This window comes from Sorex araneus, chromosome 5 (assembly GCF_027595985.1).
Source record: "Sorex araneus isolate mSorAra2 chromosome 5, mSorAra2.pri, whole genome shotgun sequence".
Classification (NCBI taxonomy): domain Eukaryota; kingdom Metazoa; phylum Chordata; class Mammalia; order Eulipotyphla; family Soricidae; genus Sorex; species Sorex araneus.
Window position 1 is genome coordinate 197,540,405 of NC_073306.1, and position 24,838 is coordinate 197,565,242.

Here is a 24,838-nt window from a genome sequence, read left to right on the forward strand (position 1 = left end):
TTATTTAGCCCGTCTCAGGACACGCTGCTTGCTTGCTTCCCTCTGCCCGGAGTAAGCCAGAGCACCTGCTGGGCATCCGGCAGAGCCAACTGGACTTGCTACATGGGAACCTAATCCAATTCTGATGGCTTCTGATGCCAGTGTTGGCCACAATGCTGACAGGATGATCATCTTCCAAGAATGAATATGATCTAGTAAAAAAGGCGACCTATTAGTTAAACGGTGTACAGCTGATTAGCTAAGTACAATACTCCGAGGAATGTCACAGACACTAGTTGTATAGAAGAATATATACTTGATATACGCTTGTTATATAAAAATATGTGGCACTTAAGTCTTTATTTTTGCAATTTCCAAACAACTCAGATTGGAAACATGAAATAATCACGGGAGACTTCATAAAAATTATCCTACTCTAGTCGATTGCTTTCTCTGTGACCTTTCTCTCCTCCCTGTTCCAATTCAAATGCGTTCAAAAATACCTTCTGAAGTTCATTGTGCATTTATTTTTTATTTTTTTTAACTTTTTATTAAATCACCATGTGGAAAGTTACAAAGTTTTCAGGTTTATATGTCAGTTATGCAATATTCAAACACCCATCCCTTCACCAGTGCCCATATTCCACCACCAGAAACCCCAGTATACCCCCCGCCCCCACCCCCTACCCCCTACTGTATAACTAATGAATTTCACTTCATTTTTTCTTTACCTTGATTACATTCCATAATTCAACACAAAACTCACTATAGTTGTTGGAGTTTCCAACCAAGAGAGACAGACCTACTACATTTGATAATTAGTTTTTCATTGCTGGAAATGAAGAGATATGTAGCCCCACTGCTACAAGTACATAACTCTCTCTCTCTCTCTTTTTTTTTTTCCTTTTTTCCTTTTCCCTTTTTTTTTCTTTTTCCCCCTCATCCCCCTTCCTGCGCCTCATAGTATGGTGTACGCCACGCCGCGTCGGCCAGCGTGGGGCTTTTGCTTAGTTCACAGTCCAGAGAGGTGGCTGCTACATTAAAAACCTTCAATATTTCAACAAAAACTTACTGTTATTCTTTGGAGTTTCCCCCCCAAGTCAGACCTGTTCAAATGGAACCGTTTCACATTGCTGACAATTATAAATGTTAAGGTTTTGGATTTCTATACAAAGTCCAGGGAAAATTCTGCCAGAAATTACATAGCCCAGCTCACAGTCGCAGTGCATTGCTGTAAGAAGTCTCTGAATTCAAAGTCTTTAGGCGCAGAGGGTCCGATTCGCGCTCAGCGGCTCCGGAATTATCTGGGCCGAGGGCGTGCCGGTTACGCCCCCTTCCCATGAGTTCCTGGGAGCCCCAAAAGTAAAAACCGAATACCTGTGGGTTTGGAGTCACAGAAGATGGCGCCTGCCACGTGGGTGCCACCAGGCCGCTGCTTTCCGTGCAGGAAGACAGGGTGGGGAGGAAAAAAATCCACCCCCCGAAGCACAGAGTTGTAGCCCAGTTCGGTGTCCTAGTGCATCGCTATCGGATGCTGCGCTGGATGCCCGAATGTGTTACATCTCTGGAATCAAAGTCTTTAGGCGCAGAGGGTCCCTCATTGTGCATTTAAAAAATCAGTTTTCCCACAAGTTTCCAGTCTGACAGGAGACGTCAGCCAGTAAATTAATAAATACAAAAGAACAATAACTATAGCCAGGATAAAGTCCTCTGTAAAAGAGGAGCAAGAGAGATAGTGCAGTGGGTAGGGCACTTGCCTTGCTTGGGGTCCACCCACGTTCATTCCCATCCTACTCACACACCTGCCTTATGTCTCAGTGGCTAGAGTAATAGAAAGAACTGATTTAGAAAAGTGAAGTTGTTTCATTACTTACATTACATACATTAGGTCTAGTGCACTTAGAGAAATTAAGGCATTAAGAAACGAAGACATGGGGCAGGAGCAATAGCACAGCAGGTAGGGCATTTTTGCCTTGCATGAGGCAGACCCAGGTTCAATTCCTAGTATCCCATGTGGTCCCCCAGCACCGTCAGGAGTAACTCCTGAGTGCAGAGCCAGGAATAAACCCTGGGTGTGACCCAAAAAGCAAGGGGGGAAAAAAAAGCAGATATAGAAATCTGAAGACACAGACCCCGTTCAACTAGGCTCTTTTTCTTTACCCTGGGTTTTCCTCCAGCTCACGCTATTGCTAAGGTCACACCAAAGGAGTGAGAAACAACAAAGAAATCAGTGACTTCTTCCTGCTTTTAAATCAAATTCCACGGAGCTCGGGAAGCTCTGCAGAGGGAGCAAACGCGCAGGCTGGATGAACTGATTATTTCAGATGCCTTTTCTGCGGCCTCGCTCGGGCAAGGTCAGAGGGACCGGGTGGGTGAGGAACCAGGTCACAGACTTCTCTAGCCCGGTCCCTCCTGAATCCCGGCCCCACCCCACCGCGGTCCCGACCACGCCTCCTTTAAGCTCCTCCCCCGGCCCCCGGCCCCGCCTCCCGGCGTCCTCCGGAGCCCCGGAACCGGGCGGCTGGCGGGGCCGCGCTCTCCCGCCGGCCGCTAGGGGGCGCCGCGCGGGAGGCGGGCGCGTCTGTCCCGAAGCCGCGCGGTTCGGTGGGTGGCCATGACGGTGCCAACGCGTGGCCTGTCGCTGCTCCGCTGCCGAGTGGGCCGCGTGCGGGCGCCGGGGCCGCTGGGAGTCCGGGGCTTTCGGAGCAGCGGCGTGAGGTACGAGCGGCCCCGGGGCTCGCGGTCGTGCGGGGTGCGGGGTGCGGGGGGACCCGGGCCGGGCCGGGCCGCTGCAGCCGCGCGTCTCGGCGAGGCGGGGACGCGGCGGCGGCGCGCGAGGTGCTGTCCGGGTTCGCGGTGTCAGTCTTGGCGAGCGGAGAAGGGGGCGTCGTCGGGCCCGGTGCCGTCAGCCGTGCGCAGCCTGCAGGGTCGGCCGGGCGCGGCGGGCGGGCGCCGCTCTCTGACTCCCTGGGACCCGATGGCCGCGAGCCTTCCCGGGGCTCCCTTAGGACAGTGTTTTGGTCGGAAACGTGTGTTCCTCGTGAGTCGTGAGCACGGAAGCGCGTGGTTGGAACTCGGTTTCAGCCCTGCCCGGGGGCAGGTGGGTCGGTGGGTTTCATCGCCGGCGGCTTCCCGAGCCTGGTGGGAGCGGCGGTGGCGTGGATCCACCCGCGAGTCATCGCGTCTCCGCGCGCGGGCCGTGTTGCTGGCTGGCTGGAAACCTGCACTTGTGGGTTGCGAAGGCGAAACAACCTGGTTTGAACTCAGCGTGGTTGCCCGGGATCGCACGGCCCCGTCCCTCTTGCAAACACACCCGGGAGGCTAAGAATACAGCCCCTTGACCCGGAGCTGGTGAGACTGGAAGAGACAGTTTTGCAGGCGTTGCCTTCAGCGTTGGTCTCAGTGCTGTTCGGCGCGGCCGGAGAGATGTGTCTTGCTGGTGCATTGCCCCGCCCAGTTCGGGACCTGGAAGAAGGTCCTAGTGAAACGCAGCTCCTGCTTGATCACTTGCCCAGATCCCCATGGAGCATCTGGTTGAGTGTTGGCCGTCGGTGACAGTGAGGGATTCTTCCCGTAGAGTCGAAAGTTTCTAGTGAGCCCACAAGGGTGTGCGAGGAAGTAACTGGGGTTCATTGGTCTAAGTTCTCTTGGTGTCTGGTGGAATTTACCGGCTGGTTTGAAATGATCAATTCTACCTTCGAGGAAAAGGATATCTTCTGGGATTCTATGATAGCACGATTGGGGACATTACCCACTATAGTTCTTTTTACCACTATAGTCCCTCTATTAGGCCATTTAATTTTTTTTTTTTTTACTTTTGATTAGGGCTTTTTATTTTTTCCAGAATGAAGGTAGCCTTTTCCATATTGTGCAGTTTAACTTATTTCACACGGTCAGCTTGACATAACCAAACATCACATTCCTATTTTCTTCATGTCTTTGAAAATGGGAATTACTGTAGTTTGAGTTACAGCCATTTGCTATATGCGCACGCATTCATGGATAGTTCAGAACATTAAAAATTATATTTAATAATCTTAAAAAATTTAAAATAGTCGAGTAAGCTATTGTTTTCATCTCTGTTTGTTACAGATCACTGTGTAAAACTTACTAACAGGTTTGTTTTTGGGGAATCCAGTTGTGCCCAAGGATCACTGCTTGGAAAATATTTGGGGTGCCAGGGATTCAGACTGGTCCTGGCAGGATATAGGGCCAGCACCTTCCCGCTGACCAGTGTCTTGGGCCCCTCTTTTTATAGGTTTTTTTTTTTTTAAAAAAAGCAAAAACTGCAGGCAGTTCCTAGGGTTTGTGTTTGGCAAACCCAGTACAGAATACTGTATCTGTAGGTGAGGTCCCTTTGAAGGCTGAGCACCTGCGGACTGGCGGGTCTCGGGCGGGAGGAATTCAGACAGTGTGTTGATGCTTATTGGTGTCTCTTTTCTCTTCTAGGACCAGCAGAGAGAAGAGATTCCATCCTCCAGAGGTCGCCACTGTCTGCCTCCCCACTTGTCCCCAGCCTCAGTCATCTTTTTAAATCATAGAGTGACACCTTGGCTGTCACAGTGGATGTGGCTTCAAGCTGACATGATCACATTGACTTGAAATTTGAATCTTAGTGTTAAGAGTTACGGACACTTAGAATATTGTCTGTATACTGAAATTCTGTCTCTTGAGTTTGATCCACTCCTCAAAATCTGCAGTTTGAAATCTGCAGCTCTATTACAAGTTTCTGAGCTAAATAGAGCCAGATTTAAAAAATGTAAAAAGTATTTTTGATTATTTCAAAAAATCCTTTAGATATATATTATGATGAAACATACTTTCTTATAGCAATACTTTTTTTTTTCTTTAAATAAGTGGAATTTCGAGGAATAATGTTGGGCAGAATTTTAAAGTTATACGTATTTGAAAAATCATTTAACTTTTTTCTTTAAAATTTTCAGTTTCTCTTTACTCATGAGAAACCAGATCTTTTTGTTTGGAAGAAAATATGTTTAATGTAAAAGAAGCAAATAATTCCTTATAGTTATTACAACTTGTTTTTTTTTTTTTTTTTTTACAACTTGTTCTTGAAGGGAGCCAACTAACAAGTTAAAAAATATTTCTTAGGGGCTGGAGAGATAGCACAGCGGGTAGGGCGTTTGCCTTGCAGGCAGCTGACCCGGCTTCAAATCCCAGCATCCCATATGGTCCCCTGAGCACAGCCAGGGGTAATTCCTGAGTGCAGAGCCAGGAGTAACCCCTGTGCATCGCCAGGTGTGACCCAAAAAACAAAAAAAAAATTTCTTAGTGATTGTTCTTGCTTTTTATCTTGTTGTGGGATGAGTTTAGAAATCAAAATGTTCTTGGGTTATAAATATATGAGTAATAAATCTTTTGAATCTTTGTGTGTGTATATGTGTGTATGTGTGTAAAGTGAAATAGTTTTTATTGAATGAAACTTTTTTAGATTAGGAGTGTGGTGGAGAAGGAACGGAATATGTGTTCAAGAGAGAACAGGAGCTCAGAGGAGCAAGTGAGGAAGCAAGCCAGCAAAGAGGCATCGAGACAGTAGATGCGTGTTCCGGGGCTGGAAGAGCCTCGAATCTTGGCCTGTTACTTTCCACTGTATAGAGCCAGGAAGTCGGACCCTCCCTTTTCAGTACAGGAATGCCAAGCTCAAAGCATGTTGCAGTTATCCTCCAGTAGGGATTTTTTTTAAAACCCTGCTTTCAAGCATCCTGCCTGAAGTACTCATTTTCATGAGCTAAGTGGATATCCCACGCATTTGTGATGTGTTTAATGCGTTGCTTAATGGTTCCTAAAATGATTTGTTTGGCAGATTTTCTTCTTCCTTCCTGTTAATACATACCATTTGTCAAATTTTGTGTACTGGCCGATAGCTCTTTAGGGAAGCTTCACTTTAGGGTTCGGTGCCAATGGCATTTAAATTTTTGAAGTGCAGCTAAGGCCAGTGTTTTTTTTTAAAAACCCTTTTGGAGTTAGTAATTCACTTTAATAGTTAAAGACTTAAAAAATCCATTAGACTGGCCGTTTTCTTTTAGACTCTCCTCTGTAGTACTTACTCAGTAGTTCTGTGTTTGCAGGAGAGTGATATAAAAATATTTTTATCCTCATGTTAAAGGATCCAGACCATAGTTAAAGCTGTTTTTCTGCAGCCTGATTTCAACCAATGTAGAATTGCTTTCAATGACTAGGAAAGGCAGTTTTTCAAAGAGAATTTTTTTTTAATGTACATTTTTAATTAAAACTTTCTTTTAGAAATCAATGAGATACATAGTTGCAAAGTTGTTCCTGATTTTCAGTCCTACAAAGTTCCAGCACCCCTCCCTTTCCCTCCCTTTACCAGTGGACATTTCCTGCCACCAGTGTTCCCAGTTCTCACTCCCACCCACAGCCTGCCTCTATGGCAGACACTCTCTCTCTCTCTCTCTCTCTCTCTCTCTCTCTCTCTCTCTCTCTCATTTCCCTTTTAAGCACTGCGGTTTTTAATATTGTTACTGAAAGGGTATCAGACTTATCACTTTACCTCTTTCAGCACTCAGTTCTTGTCCCGTGTGAGCATTTTCAACAATTGTGGTCATTGTGGTCCCTTCTCCGTCCTAACTGCATTCCTCCTCCCCCTTTGTGACAAACTTCCTACCAGGGACAATGTATTTTAATGCAATCTCCCCAAAGTCAGTATTTCTGGATCAATAGTATGAAAAACTAGTCTCATTCTGTTAGTCATGGCCTTCATAATAATTTAGCATTTCTTTAATGAATTTTAATTTTTCCCCCCAATGCGTTGAACTTACCGTTTCGTGCTAATACCTGGTGGAATGATAAGAAGGAGGCACAGGGAACCTAAAACCTGCTCATCTCTCAAGGTCTTCTAGTCTTTTACAGAATTCTGTGGTGCTCAAGGAGATTTTAAAATAGATAATAAAGTTGTGGAGGGAGAGTTACAAAAATAGGAACTTGGCATAAGTTTAAAGAATGAGTGAGATAAATTACTGATTAGTAACAAGTAAGGTTTTCTATGAAGTATAATTTGGACTAGGAAAAACACAATTCAGAAGACATGGTCCAAATAGAACATAATTCAGACTGATGTTTGTGTTTCAAAACTCATGGCTGGTTATTTTATTTATTTATTTATTTATTTATTTATTTTTAACTTTTAGCTTCCTTTTTTTTTTCTTATTTTTTTTATTAGTTTATTTTTAATTAGAGAGTCATCGTGAGGGTACAGTTACAGATCCATACATCTTTGTGCTCATGTTTCCCCCATACAAAGTTCGATAACCCATCCCTTCACCAGTGCCCATTCTCCACCACCAGTAAACCCAACATCCCTCTCCCCCTCCCCAGTCCCGTCTCCCCCCACCCCACCCTGCCACTATGGCAGGGAATTCCCTTTTGTTCTCTCTCTGATTAGGTGTTGTGGTTTGCAATAAAGGTGTTGAGTGGCCATTGTGTTCAGTCTCTAGTCATGACTGGTTATTATGCAGGAATATTACTCCAACCCAAAGTGCATAATTTTTGTTCCTTTAATGTCTTCATGTCTTGGAGCCTCACTTGGGGTCCTACATGCAAAAGCATGTGTTCCAACCCCCCCCCCCCACCAGTATGTCCCAAAGTCTTTTGTCCCTTCATACTCAAAACTCTGCTGTCATCTTCCTACTAATATGATACGTACCCTCATTTGGATCCCTTCATCTTTTGTGCAAGAATAACAAGCCTTTCATTCCTGCTAAATTTATATTTCATGTAAAGTCTGAAATGAATCTATCTACAGTCCAAATTAAAATATCCCTATTGTTGAGGAAAATAACATGCCAAATTTGTGGTGCCTGAATAGGTTTCTTAGCTGTATCTTAACATCATACTGATAATTTTCTTAAAAATAGGTTAGGACTGTAGCACTGTGGTCCCGTTGTTCATCGATTTGCTCACTCGGGCTCCAGCAACATCTCCATTGTGAGACTTGTTACTGTTTTTGGCATACGAATACCCCACTGGGAGCTTGCCAGGCTCTGCCTTGCGGGTGGGATACTGTCGGCCACGTGCAATGCAAACACCCTACTCACTGTGCTATAGAATAATTATTTTAAAATTAAATTCTGAGCCAAATTCTTAAAAAGTCATGAAATAACAGACCTTTTTGACTTTTTAAATATGTTGCCATTTGTAGATAGGTGAAATAGGTCTCAGTCATGCTACATTACAAATTTGTTCAATAAAAATGACTTCATATCAAAAGCCCATCGGCAATAGAAAAGGTCTTCAACCGAAAGTTTGGCACTGGAGCTTGACACTGATAACTTTGGGAAGGGACACTAGGACAATGGGGGAGGGGAAAAGTGCCTGTACCAAGGCAGGCTTGGGGGGTGGGGCGTATTTTCTCATGGAGCTTCCACTAATGCCAGCTTGCTTTCATTGATGCATAGAATGTGCTGCTTGCACAGACAAGCTTACCTGGGCTCTGTGGTGAGGGAATCACTGGGGTGGGCCAGCTGTTAATCAAAAACTTGCCGAATCATAATTGGGTAGCAGTTTTATGGGAGATGATTAGCTAAGCCAAATCAGTCATGCCAGCTATGATTAGGAAACTGACTTAGCACGTTGGTGCTCTTTGACCCCAACATTCGAGAGCCTGTCAAGTCAGTCGGTCCATACATGTCCTTTGAAAGAACCATTGTCATCTTTGAGGTTTTCAGGGTCAGACAGGTTTGTAGTGGACTGAGGTCATAATTTTCCTGGGTTATATTTACTGATTACCAGTTTCACAGTAAGTGATAGATGAATCAGGATCGGCCCACGGGACATGCCGGTGGTGCATTGCTATGGACATGCTGTAAATGCAACATGAAGTTCTTAGTGGTTTTGTTTTTAGAACAAATGCAAAGAGCATTTGAACTCCGAGCACCAGCCAACTCCACAGGGCTGTGCAGTTCCGGGAGCGGCTCAGGCTGCTTGCTCTTACTGGGGGAGTCCTATAAAAAAATAGAAATAAACCTGATGAAGAAATACTTGACTTTAAAGTTGAATTCTAGTGTATTAACAGAAAAACCTGTTTCTATAGTAGAGTGTATTGTTGTAATGGTGTATTGTTATGCCAACTTAATTTATGGAAAGTATTTTTTGTTTGTTTTGGGGCCACACCTAGCAGTGCTTGGGCCTTACCTCTGGCTCTGTGCTCCGGGGAACCGTATGGGGTATTAGGGATTGAACCTGAGTTGGTAACATGTAAGGCCAGTCATCCCTGTACTATCTCTCCAGGCCTTGGAAAGTATTTTATGTCCTCTTGAAAGAGACTCATGCTTACTTGGGGAGGGAGATGGGTATGCTGGTGATGGGGTATGGTTGGAATTATGCGCATGAGTTAGGGCATTTGCTTGCAAGTGACCAGCCTAGGTTTGATACCCGTATCCCCTGACCAGTCCTCCGAGCACTGCCAGGAGTGATTCCTGAGTGCAGAGCTAATCCTGACCTGAGCATCTCTGATTGTGGCCCAGAAGAAAACCAAAAAGGCAGATTCATGCTTAGTATTTGGTAATATAGGAGGTTTTTGTACCTTTAGTATTAAAAGGGCACTTATATGACATATAGTAAAAAATAGGCACCGGAAATTCATAGTAGTATAATAAGTTTGTCATGCGAACGCAAACTTAATGGGAAATGTGTTTTAACTTAACTTGAATTTTCCTATAATTGTAACTTTCTTCCAATTGTTAGACTGCATATAGGTCAGCCTAAAAAACATACTATATAATTCTGTATAGCCTGAATGACAACCTATATTATAATTGCACATGTAGTTTTGTAGTTTGCCATGATGAGACTTCATGACCATGCTTCATTGATAAATTTTGCCAGAAATAACAGTTTTACATAGAATCTTGGAAATTTGAAGATGTTGAAACACCTAACTTTTCTTTTCTTTTTTTTAAATTTTTAAATTTATTTTGCTAGTTTTTAATTGAGTTACTGTGAGAACAGTTACAGGGCTTTTAGGATCGAGTCTCAGTCATACTATGCTCAAACACCCATCCCTTCACCAGTGCACATGTTCCACCACCAATAACCCCAGCATACCCCCCTCCCACTCCCCCTCTGCCTGTGTGGCAGATGATTTTCACTTTACTCTCTCCTTACTTTGATTACATTCAGTTTTCGACAGGAAACTCACTATCATTATTTGGAGGTTTTTTTTGTTTGTTTGTTTTGCTTTTTGGGTCACACCCAGCGATGCTCAGGGGTTACTCCTGGCTTTGCACTCAGTAATTACTCCTGGTGGTGCTTGGGAGACCACATGGGATGCTGGGAATCGAACCCGGGTCGGCCGCGTGCAAGGCAAACGCCCTACCTGCTGTGCTATTGCTCCAGTCCCTATTTGGAGTTTTCCCCCCAACAGTCAGACCTGTCAGAATGGCATTATTAGATTGTATGTTTTCTATCGTTGGTAACAAAGAGCATATGATGTTGCACGGTCTCGAAAGCGGCCGCCCAGATTTTGAATTTTGATATTAAGTCCAGAGGTATTTCTGCCAGCAGCCGCTGCAATTCCGAGATTTGTTTCTGTGGCGCTGGGATCATGGCTGTTCAGGAGCAAAGGAGCTGTCCATGGGCGACCACTCGGGGTCTCATTTGGGCAGGAGGCAGGGCCGGTTCTGCCTCCCCCATCACAAGATTCCCCATGCATCCCGTCCCATCACTGCAAACTCCTACCTCTCTGTCCAACTAATTCTGAACCGTGGTGGTTGCCATGCTGTCCAGGGGGAAAAGGCCAAGGAACAGAAACCCTTCCCTTCCTGGGGCTGCACGGGGCCGTAGCTTAGTTCAGAGTCCAGGAGTATGTCTGCCAGCAGCCGCTGCGTTCTGAGATTGGTTTCTGTGCCTCTGGGATAATGGACGCTCAGGGGTGGCGGAGCCATTCCTGAGCATGTATTTTGTATATCAGGAAAGGTTTGCAGATGTCCCAATCCCGCATACCGGAGCCGTGTTAGTAGCTCAGTGCCGGGGCGCCATCTGGAGAAGGCGTGCTGGCTGTACCTTCTCCGTCTGGCCCCCCGGTGTTGTTGGCCCGGTCGGGGGTCTGGAGCAATCTCCGTCTTGCAGTGCTGCTGGAGTAGCTCGGATTTTTCACTCGCTTTTCATATGTAGGTAATATCACCTTGATACCAAAACTATTTGAAACATTATATGAAAAGATTTTTAAAGCAATACCTCCAGTGTTGGGCTGGAGTGATAGCACAGCAGTAGGGTATTTGCCTTGCACATGGCTGACCTGTGTTCAATTCCTCTGCCCCTCTCGGAGAGCCCGGCAAGCTACCGAGAGTATCGCGCCCGCATGGCAGAGCCTGGAAAGCTACCCATGGCGTATTCGATATGCCAAAAACAGTAACAATAAGTCTCACAATGAGAGACATTACTGGTGCCCGCTCAAGCAAATCGTGAGCAACAGGATGACAGTGACAGTGACAGTGACCTCCAGTGTATAGAGATGCAAATTAAAAAATGTTTTTAAAAGAAATCTAAGTTTTGGAAATGATAGGTAGGTTACGACCATTGAAATTTATTTCAAATATACAAGATCAGTTTGACAATTGTAAATCAATGTAATTCAGCAGTTTAAGAAATGAAACCCCCCAAACCACATAGCAATCTCAATAGACATAGAACAAGAATTTGATAGTATTCTGGTGAAAAACAAACAAAAAAAACTCTTACCAAACTAGAAATATACCTAACATCTGTGAGAATGGTTATTACCCAGAAGGTAATTAATTAGTATTAAGGGTAGGAAACCTTTATAAATAGTTAGTGGGAATGTAACTTCATGTAGTTATTATGAAAAGCAGTGTGGAGATGACTCATGCAAATTAAAAGTGAAAATTCAAGACATATGTGTACACACATATTTAATGTTGCTTTATTTGCAGTAGTTAAGAGCGAGGATCTTTCTAAATGCCCACCAACTGAAACATGGACAAAGGAAATATAATATATATGTATATATACATACACACACAGTGGAATACTATCCAGCTATAAAAGATGAAATCCTGCCATCTTCAACAAGTTGGATCAACCTAATGGGAATCATGTTTCATGAAATTAGTTGGAGAAATATAAACATGATTTCACTCATGTGGCATCTAGGGAAAACAAATGAACTAAATAAAACAAAAAGTAAGCATTTTTATTATAACACAGATTAGTAGTTACCAGAAGGGAATGGAGAAAGGGAGTGAATAAATTGGAACAAGGTGAAGAATGGAATTAGACTTGAAGTGGTGAGCTTAATGTGGTAAATACACATATTGATTTTCAGGGATACACCCGCAACATAAAATGCAGTGTTATTTTAATAAAAGAATAAATAAAAAACTAAAAAAATAGAAGTAAATATGTAACCTGAGCCCATAAAACTTCTTGAAAGAAACAGGTGAAAATCTGTGTGACCTTCAGTTCAGCAAGGATGTCTTATACACAACAAAGTCAAGAGCTATAAAAGGAACAGTGACTAAGTACAAATGAAGGAAACGATCGCAAATAACATCTGATAAAGGCCTTTAGATTATATAAAAATAATATCAAAACTCAGCAATAGCTAAAAGGGACAAGGAGAGTGGTAGAGCGCCTTTGACACTCTGCTGTGATGGAGGGACAGCCATTGGAACACCAACAGCTGGAATGTCAACGCTGTTGTATCCATGTCACCTAAACTACTATAAAATAAAACAGACTCAATAATAAAGGAAATAACTCATCAAATGGAAAGGGTTAAATTATATAATTCATCAAAGGAGTTAGGCAGAAGGTAAACAGCCAAAAAATGTTTAGCATCATTCTTTAATGGAATTAAAAACAATGAGGTAGCCAGGTAGGTACTAGGATGTCTGAAATGCGAGACCAGAATGTCTAAAATGTTGAAAATTGAAAATATCAAGTTATGGCATGTCTAGAGCAAATGCTACTCTCTCATACAATGTGTAAATGAGTAAACTAGTATGACTGCTTTGGAAAGATAGTTTCTTACAAATTTAAAATGGCACACCATATGGGCTGGCCATTCCACCCAAAGGTATTTGTCAAAGAATAACGCATATGTTCATGCAAGGCATGCAAGTTTGTAGCCATTAAAAACTAGAAATAAGCTGATACCTTCTGACAGTTGAATGGATAAAGATATTTAGGTATATCTGTACAATAGAAAACTAGTCAATAGTGAGGAGAAAGAACTATGGATAATGTGGCAATATGAATAAATCTTTCTTAAACAAATTTTTAGGTTACTCTGGAAGTGCTCAGTTTCTTCCTCCTGGCTCTGCACTCAGGAATCACTCCTGCTGGGGCTCAGGGCACCATAGGGAGTGTAGGGATCAAACCCAGGTGTGCCTTGTGCAATGAATGAAAGCTTCCTCCCTGCCGTTTTTCTATTGCTTTAGCCCCTGAATAAACCTTAAATTAATTAAGCAGAACGGAATTAGCTAGATAAAAATTAGTACATATTACATTAGCCCATTTTATGAATGTTATAATAAGGTACCCGTGGTGTATTCGATATGCCCAAAACAGTAACAATAAGTCTCGCAATGGAGACGTTACTGGCACCCAATCGAGCAAATCGATGAACAACGGGATGACAGTGCTACAGTGCATGATGATAACTGATAGTGCAAGAAAGGATTCATGATCAAAGATAAAGGTGTGAGAAGGTCTAAGCAGGAACATGTAGAATTATGAGACTATACGAAAGCTTTTTTTGGGGGGGGTGTTGATGGATCTACTGATTTTCTTGATTATAGTGATGGTTTCCTAGGTATATACATATATTCACTTTCATTGTCATCCCATTCACATGTTGCTGATCCATTTGTTCAAGTGGGCACCAGTAACGTCTCCATTGTGAGATTTGTTGTTACTGTGTTTGACATATCAGATACGCCATGGGTAGCTTGCCAGGCTCTGCTGTGTGGGTGAGATACTCTTGCCGGGCCCTCCGAGAGGGGTGGAGGAATCGAACCCGGGTCAGCTGTGTGCAAGGCAAATGCCCTACGCTGTGCTATCGCTCCAGCCCATTATTAAAATACATATATTAAAATATTTAATTTTATATTTTTTACATATGGTTTATATCAACTATACTTTAAGATAGCTGTACAAAGTAGAACAATATAAGAAAATTGGATTCATTGAATCTGTCACCATTTCCATGTCCTGAAGACCATTAAAATTATTTTAGTGAAAAGTTAAAATCAGTGAAGACTCAAAAGCAGATTTTAACTGAAGAAATGATTTTTCCAACATAACCATGTGAACGAACCACCTGTGGAAATGTGTTAAACTATAGATCCCTAGGTTTTCTCCTCAGGGTTCAGAATCCCAAGGGTATCAGCATGGGTCTTGGATCCTCCAAGTTGAGCAAACTAGGAGGCATTTTGAGGTTTGCCTTCATAAACCATATTTCAGAATAATTTAATAGCAGAATACTGTTTATATCAAACTTGTACAAATCCAGATCAGTATATGGGCCAGTGATGTAAGACTAAAGTGGATATTTGGATCTGCGTATTAGAGAGCACAGCTGGCTTTAGGATGGCAAGACTTCCGCCACATCCTGTGCTGGTTGCAGCTTTCTGTGTTCATCTGCCTCTCCCCTATGTGGTTTTATAACTTACGTATGCCATGGAATATGAATATTACCAAAAATGTATCCCATGGATAGGTTATGATGTAGAATAAAAAGCAGAATTGGGATCCTTCACAAACTTGGAAATATATTTATGAACCTAGAAAATGGGTATCAGATATACTTGAACAAGACCAGATTTTGTTGATCACATGGAAAAATCACAGATGTTTCGTTCACTCATGTCTGAAACTTATGTTGTTCAGGTTTCCTTATTAACTGCAATGTTTGCTTTTCTGTTTTTCATAGGCATGATGCCTTTGTCATCTCAGGCACTGAAATGGCCAAACAAATCCAGAAAGAGATAGCGCGAGGTGTGGAATCCTGGGTTTCCCTGGGGAACAGAAGACCTCACCTCAGTATCATCTTAGTGGGAGATAATCCTGCTAGTCACACGTACGTCAGGAAGAAGATCACGGCTGCGTCTGCCGTAGGTGGGGATGTGTCCTACTCGCCTTTTTACCAAACTCTACTTTCTGATGGTTTTTCAAAGTGAGACCATTATGAAAGACAGTCATCAGATAAATGCTATTTGAATAACACATTAATATTATAGATTACTTACCACAGTTTGTTTTTTCTCTTACCTTCCCTTCATATTTATTTCTTAGAGATCCGATTCTGCATGATTTCAGATCCCATGGTAAGATGTGTGAGGAACATTTTACATTTAAAGGGCCACACCTGCTTTAATCATATAATAAACTTGGCTAATTCACTGTCAAAGTTGACCTAATAGTGGTGGTGGTATTAGTATTTTTCTCTTCAAGTGTACTAACAGCAGCTTATCACAGGTAATTGTAATTCATCACATGGGCTAGTAGGCCAAGAAATGCATGAGAATCATAAGACTACGTTTCTAGTGCCTGAGAAATTCCTCCTGATTGTGCACCTGACCTTGCTGTTAGAAGGGCTTTTACTTCCTGTGGGACAGGAAAAATTGCCTGGTGTGAGAGATAGTATTCATGAGAAATGGGATCTTTGTTGTTGAGTGATGTATTGCGTTTGTTTTTCTTCTAGGTATCTGCAGTGAGATTATTCTCAAACCCAAGGATGTTCTTCAGGAAGAACTTCTAGACATAACTGATCAATTGAACGCAGACCCAAGAGTCAGTGGTATATTAGTTCAGCTACCGCTGCCTGGTAGGTAATGCTCTAATATGTACTTTGCTTTGTTTGGTGAAAAGAGGCATTCAAGAGTATATCATGACACTGAAAGTGACTTTAAAATATACGGGACTCTGTAGCTCTAATTCTGCCATGTAATAGGAGAAAACATTTTTTTTTAATTTTTATTGAATCACCATGGGGAAAGTTACAAAGTTTTCAGGTTTATGTCTCATTTATACAATATTCAAACACCCATCCCTTCACCAGTGACCATATTCCACCACCAAAAACACCAGTATACCCCCCCATGCCTCCCCACCCCCAACTGTATAACTGATGAATTTCACTTCATTTTCTCTTTACCTTGATTACGTTCCATATTTCAACACAAAACTCACTATTGTTGTTGGAGTGTCCCCCCAAGAAAGACAGCCCTACTACCAAGGAGGCATTTGATAATTAGTTTTCCATTAAAAGATTGTATGTTTTCAGTTTTTAGAAAAGGTTGTGCGGCCCCTTTAGCGGCCGTGTGCTTCGGAGCTATCCCAGTCCCGCATCCCAGAGCCCTGTTTGTTGCTGCTCAGTGTCGCCGGGGCTCCATCTGGAGAAGGTGTACCAGTTGTACCTCCTCCGTCTGGATCCCCGGTGTTGCTGGCCCGGTCTTGGGTCTGGAGCATTCTCCAGCCGCGTTGCTCACTAGAACGCCTGGCTTCTTCTCTGTTGAATGTGGCAAGATGGCGCCAAGGGTGGGTCAAGGGTGTGACTTCCAGCGGCCGGGGCCACCTGGAGGCTGGGCTGGTGCCGCCCCACTCCAGTGCCCCCCCCGAAGTTTGGAGCTGTCCCAGTCCCGCATCCCGGAGCCATGTTAGTTGCTGCTCAGTGTCGCTGGGGCTCCATCTGGAGAAGGTGTACCGGCTGTACCAATAGGAGAAAACATTTTAAGGCCATGTTTATAATGGGAGTTATGGAGGAAAAATTTAGGCATTTGCAAGTCATGTGATTGTTGCATTGCCCAATAGAGTGGGATTATAAAAATGAACAAACCACCAGAAACTGGGCAGAAGATTTGGTTAATAGAAAGTAAAGCTGTATGGTACTTTGTATAATAACATCTTTATATGTATTATCACTTATTTTTCATTTAAATTATATCCAGGTTTATGTTTCTATTTTTTTTGTGGGGGGGTTTTGGAGTGCTCAGGATTTCCTCCTGCTCTCTGCTCAGGCATCACTCTCAGTGGTATTTGGGTTGCAGTGTGCCAAGCTGGGGATTGAACTGGGGTCAGTCTCATGCAAGGTAAATATGCTTTAGCCCCTGTGATAGCTCTCTGACTTCAAATTTTACATTTCTAAATAAGTTTTCCCCATATAACTGCATTAAAGAATTATAGTTAGAAAAGATCTTAGAATTTTCAAAGTTTCTCCCTAAGAAAAATATTTCTAGTTCAACACACCCTATATCTGTCATGTTAGAAGTGGTGTAGGAGCCAGGGATTTGGCTTAGTAGGAGAATGCATGCCTGTATGTTGAGCACTTGGGCTTGATCCCTGGCACTGCAGACATGGAAGCAAACACAACCCCCCACCCCCCAAACAAAGACAATAGTACAGTGATTTATCACTTACTTTTAAAACTAGAAAAGTAGTTAATAGTGCAATATCCTCTTTTTATATAATTGGAAATTAAGATCTGTAAAAGATTACAGGTTCTTAAACATCATGGAAGTGATCCCCAAAATTTGGCAATAGACTTAACCCCAATTTTTTGGCTCATGGAAAAAAAAAATCCAGGAAAATAGAAACTTTTCCCAGCCGTGATCGGGATACCTTCAGAAGTCAGAGACTGAGACCAGGATTCCTGCAAACAAAGAATGTAGTCCAGCCCTTTAAAAAAAAAGCCTTTTGGCGCATCTGCTGCCTGAGCCCATGTGCTGCTTGCGCCTATGTGGCCAAGCACATGTGTCACCCGCATCTCCCCTCTTGAGATGTGGACTTTCATGCTTTCGTGTCTAGTGCTAGGATGTGTGTAGGGGCTCTCTCCACCCTTGGAGAAGCCCGCATTCTCTCTTGAGCGCGTTACTCTTACTATTCTCTCTTCCACTTATCCCTTCCTCCTTCCCTCAAAAAGCCTCTAAATAAAATCTGTTTACTTCAAAAAAAAAAAAGCCTTTTTTGCTACTATAATTATCAGGCAAACTTTTTCTCTTGACAGTTTTTGAAAATTAAAATTTTCAGCTTAAAATTTTACTTATTCGAATATTTATATAATAAAGATAAAATATGTATAGCATATGTTCCAAATAACTATGTTAACTCTAGTTCTTTAAAAATTAAGTTCACCTTTGGAGAAAATTTACCCTGTTACAAACACCAATTCCGCATTTGGTGAATTAATTAGTATTAGCCACTAGATGGCAGTGGTGATCTATCGATACTTGAACCCTACTTATTTCTGAGAATGAGAAGCTTAACATCTAAGGAACCATAGGGATATTATATCAATGTTCTGAGAAAGCAATTTATTTTTAATAAAAAAATATATAGAAGCCAATAATATACAAAATTAGTATGACTAATGTGTATTATGAGAAGCGTTTATATCTTAGGCCCTTGATACTTATTAACTCATTGAATGTATGTAGTTATTATAATAAACAGTAAAGTTTGAGTTGTTTTGTACATTTTACTGATGAGAATTTTGAGGCAAAAGAAGTTAAATAATTTAACCCCAAGGTCTCAGAGTTGGAAAGAAATTACAGGTTTTATGTACATATGCATTGCTTTGGGGTTAATTGAGCTTCTTCGATCAATGTTTACAATTTTCTTCAGACTTGGCTGTTTTCACTTCTGAAATCTCAATCACTAGTCTCCTCCCCCGCTAATATTCTTCAATATAGTTATGTTTTATAATGTTAGAGTCCGGAGTCGACCACCCCTCAAGGACAGAGAACAGAGCCGATAATGCAAATCACACAGCGAGGTTTATTGTTCCAGCTAGCTGGGGTCCAAGTATCTGCCCAGCACAGCAGGTTTCAACAAGGACCCCAGCACTAGGTTCAGCAAGTTCTTATACTTGCATTTTGGCACGTCAGCATTAGTCAGCAATTTTCCATTACCTACAGAGTACACATATATTTTGTTGTTGTTTTGGCCCGAAACATCCAGCCCACCTCCCTGACAGTTTCATTCCAGAGACCTAATCTTATTCCTCCATCCCTCTCGGAGAGCTCAGAGAGACAGGCTACCCATGGCGTATTCAATATGCCAAAAACAGTAACAACAAGTCTCACAATGGAGATGTTACTGGTACCCACTGGAGCAAATCAGTGAGCAATGGGAGGACAGTGATACAGTGAATCTTACTCCGGAGATGTAATCTTTGACAAAAGCATCCGTTTTTTCTGTTTTTCTTGTTCCTGGAAGAGGCCTAAGTCACTCAGAGCCTGTCATGGCAGTTCTCTGGCTAAGTGCATCCTAACAGTAAGACAAATATGATAGGAATAAAAAATATGTGCAGCCAAATATATGGAAAGAAACCAAGGGCGTGATTAGTTCAGGATACAGAAGGAAGTTTGCATCACATTACAGCCAAAACATAGATAGGTGGTAGGTTAAATATGTTTATTTTTTCTTTGGTGGTGGATTTGCATACACCTATGTTATTATGAAAAATGGATGATTAGCAAATTGATTAGAAATGGTTACAAATTGGAATCTACCTAGACTAAAATTGAGACTTAGTCACAAGCTCTAAATGATTGTGAATTTTTTTGAATTCACTAATTTATGCTTTTGAGATTTATTTTATTTTACTTTTATTTGATATACCAAAAATGGTAACAAGTCTCACAATGGAGACGTTACTGATGCCTGCTCGAGCAAATCAATGAGCAACAGGAAGACAGTGATTTTTGTTTTGTTTGGGGACCATACCTACCTGTGCTCGATGCTTGCTCTGGTGCTGCACTAAAGCATGGCTCCTGACAGGTTAGATCATATGTGGTACAAAGGATCAGGTCACCTAATTGCCTAATCCTCTGAAGTATCTCTTTGACCCTGAATAGCCCTAGGTAGAGCTAATTAAAAAAAAAGAATTAGATTTCAAGCACACTGTTTCATCGCAAATCATTTTGATGTGATTTGAGTGTCCCTCTGGAGACAAAGTCATGACCACAATGCCATTTATCTACTTACATTCTATTCTCATAGGTAACTTTTTTTTTTTTTTTTTGCTTTTTGGGTCACACCCGGCAATGCACAGGGGTCATTCCTGGCTCATGCACTCAGGAATTACCCCTGGCGGTGCTCAGGGGACCATATGGGATGCTGGGATTCGAACCCGGGTTGACCGCATGCAAGGCAAATGCCCTACCCACTGTGCTATCACTCCAGCCCCTCATAGGTAACATTTTTAATACAAAATTTATGAGTGAGAAGAACAAAACAATTCTCTTGCCTGTGGAGTATGTTAACCACTGTATGGCACTGTGAAGCCGCCTGTAAATTTTTTCCTTAAAAAATAGTGGAAATTCGATATGAACAGTAGTACCACTTTAGACATATGGTAACACAATTTAGAAAGGATATTTGCATCCTTATTTGCAGCATTACAGACACAATGTGAGATCAACCTAAAAACCTACCAAAAGATGACGGGACCAAGAGCCTGTGGTGTATCCACTCTGCCATTTAAAAGGGTGCTGTTTTGTGTTTGGGGACCCAGGGAATTGATCTTGAGGTCATTATGCTAAGTGAAATAATTAAGGAAGCGAAAGACTTAATTGTATAACTTCACTCATGCAGAATATCAATTACTAAAACAAACAAATTGGCAGAAGCCAAGAAAACCGACTCCTAGGTTAGCTAGAAACAACAACAAAAAAAAGGCTGGGGAGTGGGGTGGAAGGAACTAGTAAAGGGATTTTGTTGGGAAGGTGGGTGGCACTGGAAGCCTTGATGGTGGGTTGGTATTATACAGTGAGGTGTGAAGCCAGCCCCTCGTATTCCAGAATATTGTAAACCATTGCTAATAATAACCATAATAATGTTAATGGTTACAGTGGAAGATTTTTATGCTTTATATATTAATGGTATTGGTCCGTCTTAGTGGCCACATTTCACTTCCCTACTAATTCTCAGGTTGCAGTGATGTCGGTGGGCCCCACGGGTGGCTTATGTGAAGCTGGGAGGAGAAAGACAGTCACTTTCTCCCCATCCGCCTCCGCCACCCGGGACTCAGGGTTCCTGGGTTCTAGTCTCACCTCACAGGAAAGAATTTCAGGAGTAGGTAAGCAGTGAAGTGAAACAGATTTTATTTGGATGTTTTGAAGGGAAGGAGGGAGAGAAAGTGAGTAACGTGCTCAAGAGAGAACCCGGGCTTCTCCAAGGGCAGAGAGAGCCCCACACACATCCCAGCATTAGGCAGGAAAGCGTGGAAATACACATCTCGAGAGGGAAGATGCGGGCGACACATGTGCTTGATTGACCACATGGGTGCAAGCAGCACAACAAGGCTCGGCTGCCCTTCCTGTGTCCAAAGTGGCCTTTATAGGGTTTCTCCAACCTGCCCCCCACGTGGGGCTTCTACCTAGGAAAAGTCTCTTGCTAGGAGGTTGGTGGGGGGGGGAGGTTGGGGCTTGGGAGTGGGGATGGTCTTCTTTGAAATTCCTTTCCTGGCCTTTTGTTTCTGCTGGAGCTTCTCTGGGTCTGTAGCTGTAGATAGGTGAGGGTCTTATCAGGCCTTAGTTCTTGTTTTTTCCTGTTTTCTGCAAGATCGGCTTTTGCCGTTGCCGTGGGAGGGGCCTTCCCTATCTGCCTGCCTGCCTACATCATTTCCAATTCTAAAAGTTTATTTTAAAGTCACCCAATTCCACAGAATTATGTTTTTCTTGAGCAACGATTCCACAAACATCTTATGTCATGTCAGCTGAGGGGATTTGGGGCTTTTTGTTGTTCTTTTTTGTTGTGGGGACACTCTTGGCCGGTGCTCATTCCTGGCACAGTGCTCAGGTGATGCCAGGGATAGGACCTGGTTGACCATATGCAAGGCAAGTGCCCTCTGCCTGCTGTACTTTTGTTCCAGTCCAGGATTTAGTTCTTAAAATATCTTCAAAAATCTGACTTAAATATATATATATACACATATATAACATACACACATATATGTATATACACATATACATACATATATGCATACATATATATGCATAAATATATATGCATACGTATATATACATACATACAGACACACACACATATATATACACACATATATATATTAGGACTGACTAATTTTTTTTCTGAATCTTTTGCTTTTTCCCATGCCATGCTATTTTCATCTAATCTTGAGTGCATTCACCTCTGGAAAAGAACTTACCAAAATCAAAATGCCCATTATTTAACTTTATTTATTTATTTATTTATTTATTTATTGCTTCTTGGGTCACACCCAGTGATGCAGAGGGGTTAATTCCTGGATCTGCACTCAGGAATTACTCCTGGTGGTGCTCGGGGGACCATGTGGTATGCTGGGAATTGAACCCGGGTCGGCCGTGTGCAAGGCAAACGCCCTACCCACTGTGCTATCACTCCAGCCTCCAAATGCCCATTATTTAGACTATGATGTTTGGATGAAACCTATAGTGTATTCAGGAATTTATTCTCACTCCCTTCATAGTATGTTACTGGAAAAAGTCCTAACTTTGACAATCACATTGGGAAGAATCATTGTTTTCCACTAGAAAATGAGAATGTTTTGAATTTTTGTGAACTTCTTTCAAGCTTACTGCTGTGAAAATTATATATTATAGAAAATATGTGAAACTATATATAGCTAAAAGGTAGCAAATAATGAGCAGGTTTTTCTCCACTGAACTCATAATCACAGAACAAGTGGCATTTTAACAACTTGTGTTGTTTTTGTTAATGAAGGATTTCTCTTAAATAACAAAACACATTTTCTGTAATAATTTTAACTTAATTGGAAGCATGAAAAATAATGTTTTTAACTTCAGCAGACTGAATGTTCTAGATTAGATGATTGAATTCTAGAATAGAATAGAAAAAGACATTTTAGTGGAAAACTGGTGAATTTTGTAAAAAAAAAATGAAGTTTAGTTAACAGTATTGCATCTCAGTACTCATTTCCTAATTTTTGACAGATGGACCCTGGTTAGGTAAGTGGTTACATTAGGAAACATAGGATAAAAGATGTACAGGAACCCTCTGTAAAACTATCTTTGCAATGTTTTTTTGTAAATTCCTAATTACAGCATGAAGAAATTACAGAAAACAGACCTGTGATGTCGGTGGGCCCCACAGGTGGCTTATGTGAGGCAGGGAGGAGAGGAGAGAGAGATCTCTCTCTCCCGATCTGCCTTTGCCGCCCCGAAACCCAGCCGGGAAGACAAGGACTGATTCTGTCTGTGATGACGCCTGCACGGCACGGGCCAGAGCCCAGACAGCACCGCAAGGTGGCCGTGAAGCCACTCGGTCTTCTCGGCATGGGAGTTGTTTCTCCCACCTGGTTTCTTGGGGAGCCATGGACTCCGGTTAGGATGAGGAATTGCTCTTTGCAGGAAAGGAAAGTCAGTCCTAGGCCTTTCCCAGAGTTACTGGGTCCTTGTCTTGCCTCACAGAAAAGAATTTCAGGAGTAGACAAGCAGAGAAGCAAAACAGGTTTTGTTTGGAGGTTTTTGAAGGTGAGGAGGGAAGGAAAGTGAGAGACAGCAACTCACTCAAGGCAGAACACGGGCTTCTCCAAGGGCAGAGAGAGCCCCTGCACATACCCCGGCATTAGACAGGAAAGTGCACGTCCCAAGAGGGCAGACACTTGTGCTTGGCCACGTGGGCATAAGCAGCAGAGGGGCAAGGGCAGCATGTACGTGCCCTTCCTTTGTTCAAGGTGGCTTTTATAGGGTTTTCCCAAGCCTATGAAAACCATGTGGGGCTTTCTAGTTAGATAAGAGTCCCTTGCTAGGGTTGTTGCTAAGTGGGTAGAGTTGGAAGTGGTCTTCTTTCTTTGAAACTCCTTTTCTTGACCTTTCGCCCTGCTGGATCTTCTCTGGGAGGGTGGGTCCAGTCTTCTCTGGTCTGGGCTAGTTGAGGGTTATCAGATTAAAGGAAGGAATTGAGGGTTCTCCAGTAATTCTCACAGGACCTTTCTGTCAGGAGGGGTCCAGTCTCCTCAGGGTCTGCTGCTGGAGAAGGTCTTATCAGGTCTTGCTTTCTGTATCCACCAGGTGGGTCAGATTTAGGACTGGTGGCTTTATCTCTTCCCAGAAATGTCATCGCCATGAAGGGGGGGTGGGCCTTCCTTAATCTGCCTGCCTACATTACCTTCACCTATGTACCCCTTAAATTTTTTTTTTTTTTTTGGTTTTTTTGGGTCACACCTGGTGATGCACAGGGGTTACTCCTGGCTCTTCACTCAGGAATTACCCCTGGCGGTGCTCAGGGGACCATATGGGATGCTGGGATTAGAACCCGGGTCGGCCGCGTGCAAGGCAAACGCCCTACCCGCTGTGCTATCACTCCAGCCCCTGTACCCCTTAAATTTTTTTGAAGGTGAAATCTTTAGGGCAGAAAGATTGTAGGCTGATAGATAGGGGAGCCCTAGTAAAGAGCTGTGAAGTAATAAAATTTGAGAAGAAATTGCCCAGCCCTGAATTAGCCCCAAAGCACAGAGACCACATCCCTTTGAGGAGCAAATCCTGAGCTCTTTGGGAGATGGACAGACCTAGGCAGCCCCTGGAGATGGGTGGATGGATCCCCAGAAAAGGGGAATCTAAGGGAGACTGTACAGCTTGTGATCAGAATATAAAAGCGCCCGCAAAGTGCACAATTTCCCCTAGGCAATGCTCAATTAACTTTAATGTATTCAGAGAATAGTAGGTCTAGGCAATGATTTGGGAAATCATGTATAACCTTCTTCCCAAAGCTGATCCCTACCTTTTTTCTGTTCTGGAGTTGCCCATAACTCTTGAACAATGATCTCCTTTGTCTTTCCTCATAATAATCTAAATTTCTTTAAATAAAAACCGTTTTTGCTTCACTGAAAAAATAAATAAGA

At 42.6% G+C, this 24,838-nt stretch overlaps 1 protein-coding gene across 2 annotated transcripts in view; it reads left to right on the plus strand.

The window, feature by feature from the left end:
* The first annotated feature begins 2,527 nt into the window (after positions 1-2,527).
* MTHFD2L (methylenetetrahydrofolate dehydrogenase (NADP+ dependent) 2 like) overlaps positions 2,528-24,838 on the plus strand; it is a 109,530-nt gene continuing 87,219 nt past the window's right edge. Inside the window, exons 1-4 of one of the 2 annotated variants that reach the window (XM_055139080.1) lie at positions 2,595-2,697; positions 4,429-4,462; positions 14,909-15,093; positions 15,680-15,802. In XM_055139080.1, coding sequence (XP_054995055.1) covers positions 14,940-15,093; positions 15,680-15,802 — 277 coding nt within the window. In that variant the 5' untranslated portion in view covers positions 2,595-2,697; positions 4,429-4,462; positions 14,909-14,939. Of the gene's footprint in view, positions 2,698-4,428; positions 4,463-14,908; positions 15,094-15,679; positions 15,803-24,838 lie in introns of both variants that reach the window. The other variant, XM_055139079.1, reaches the window with a different exon arrangement.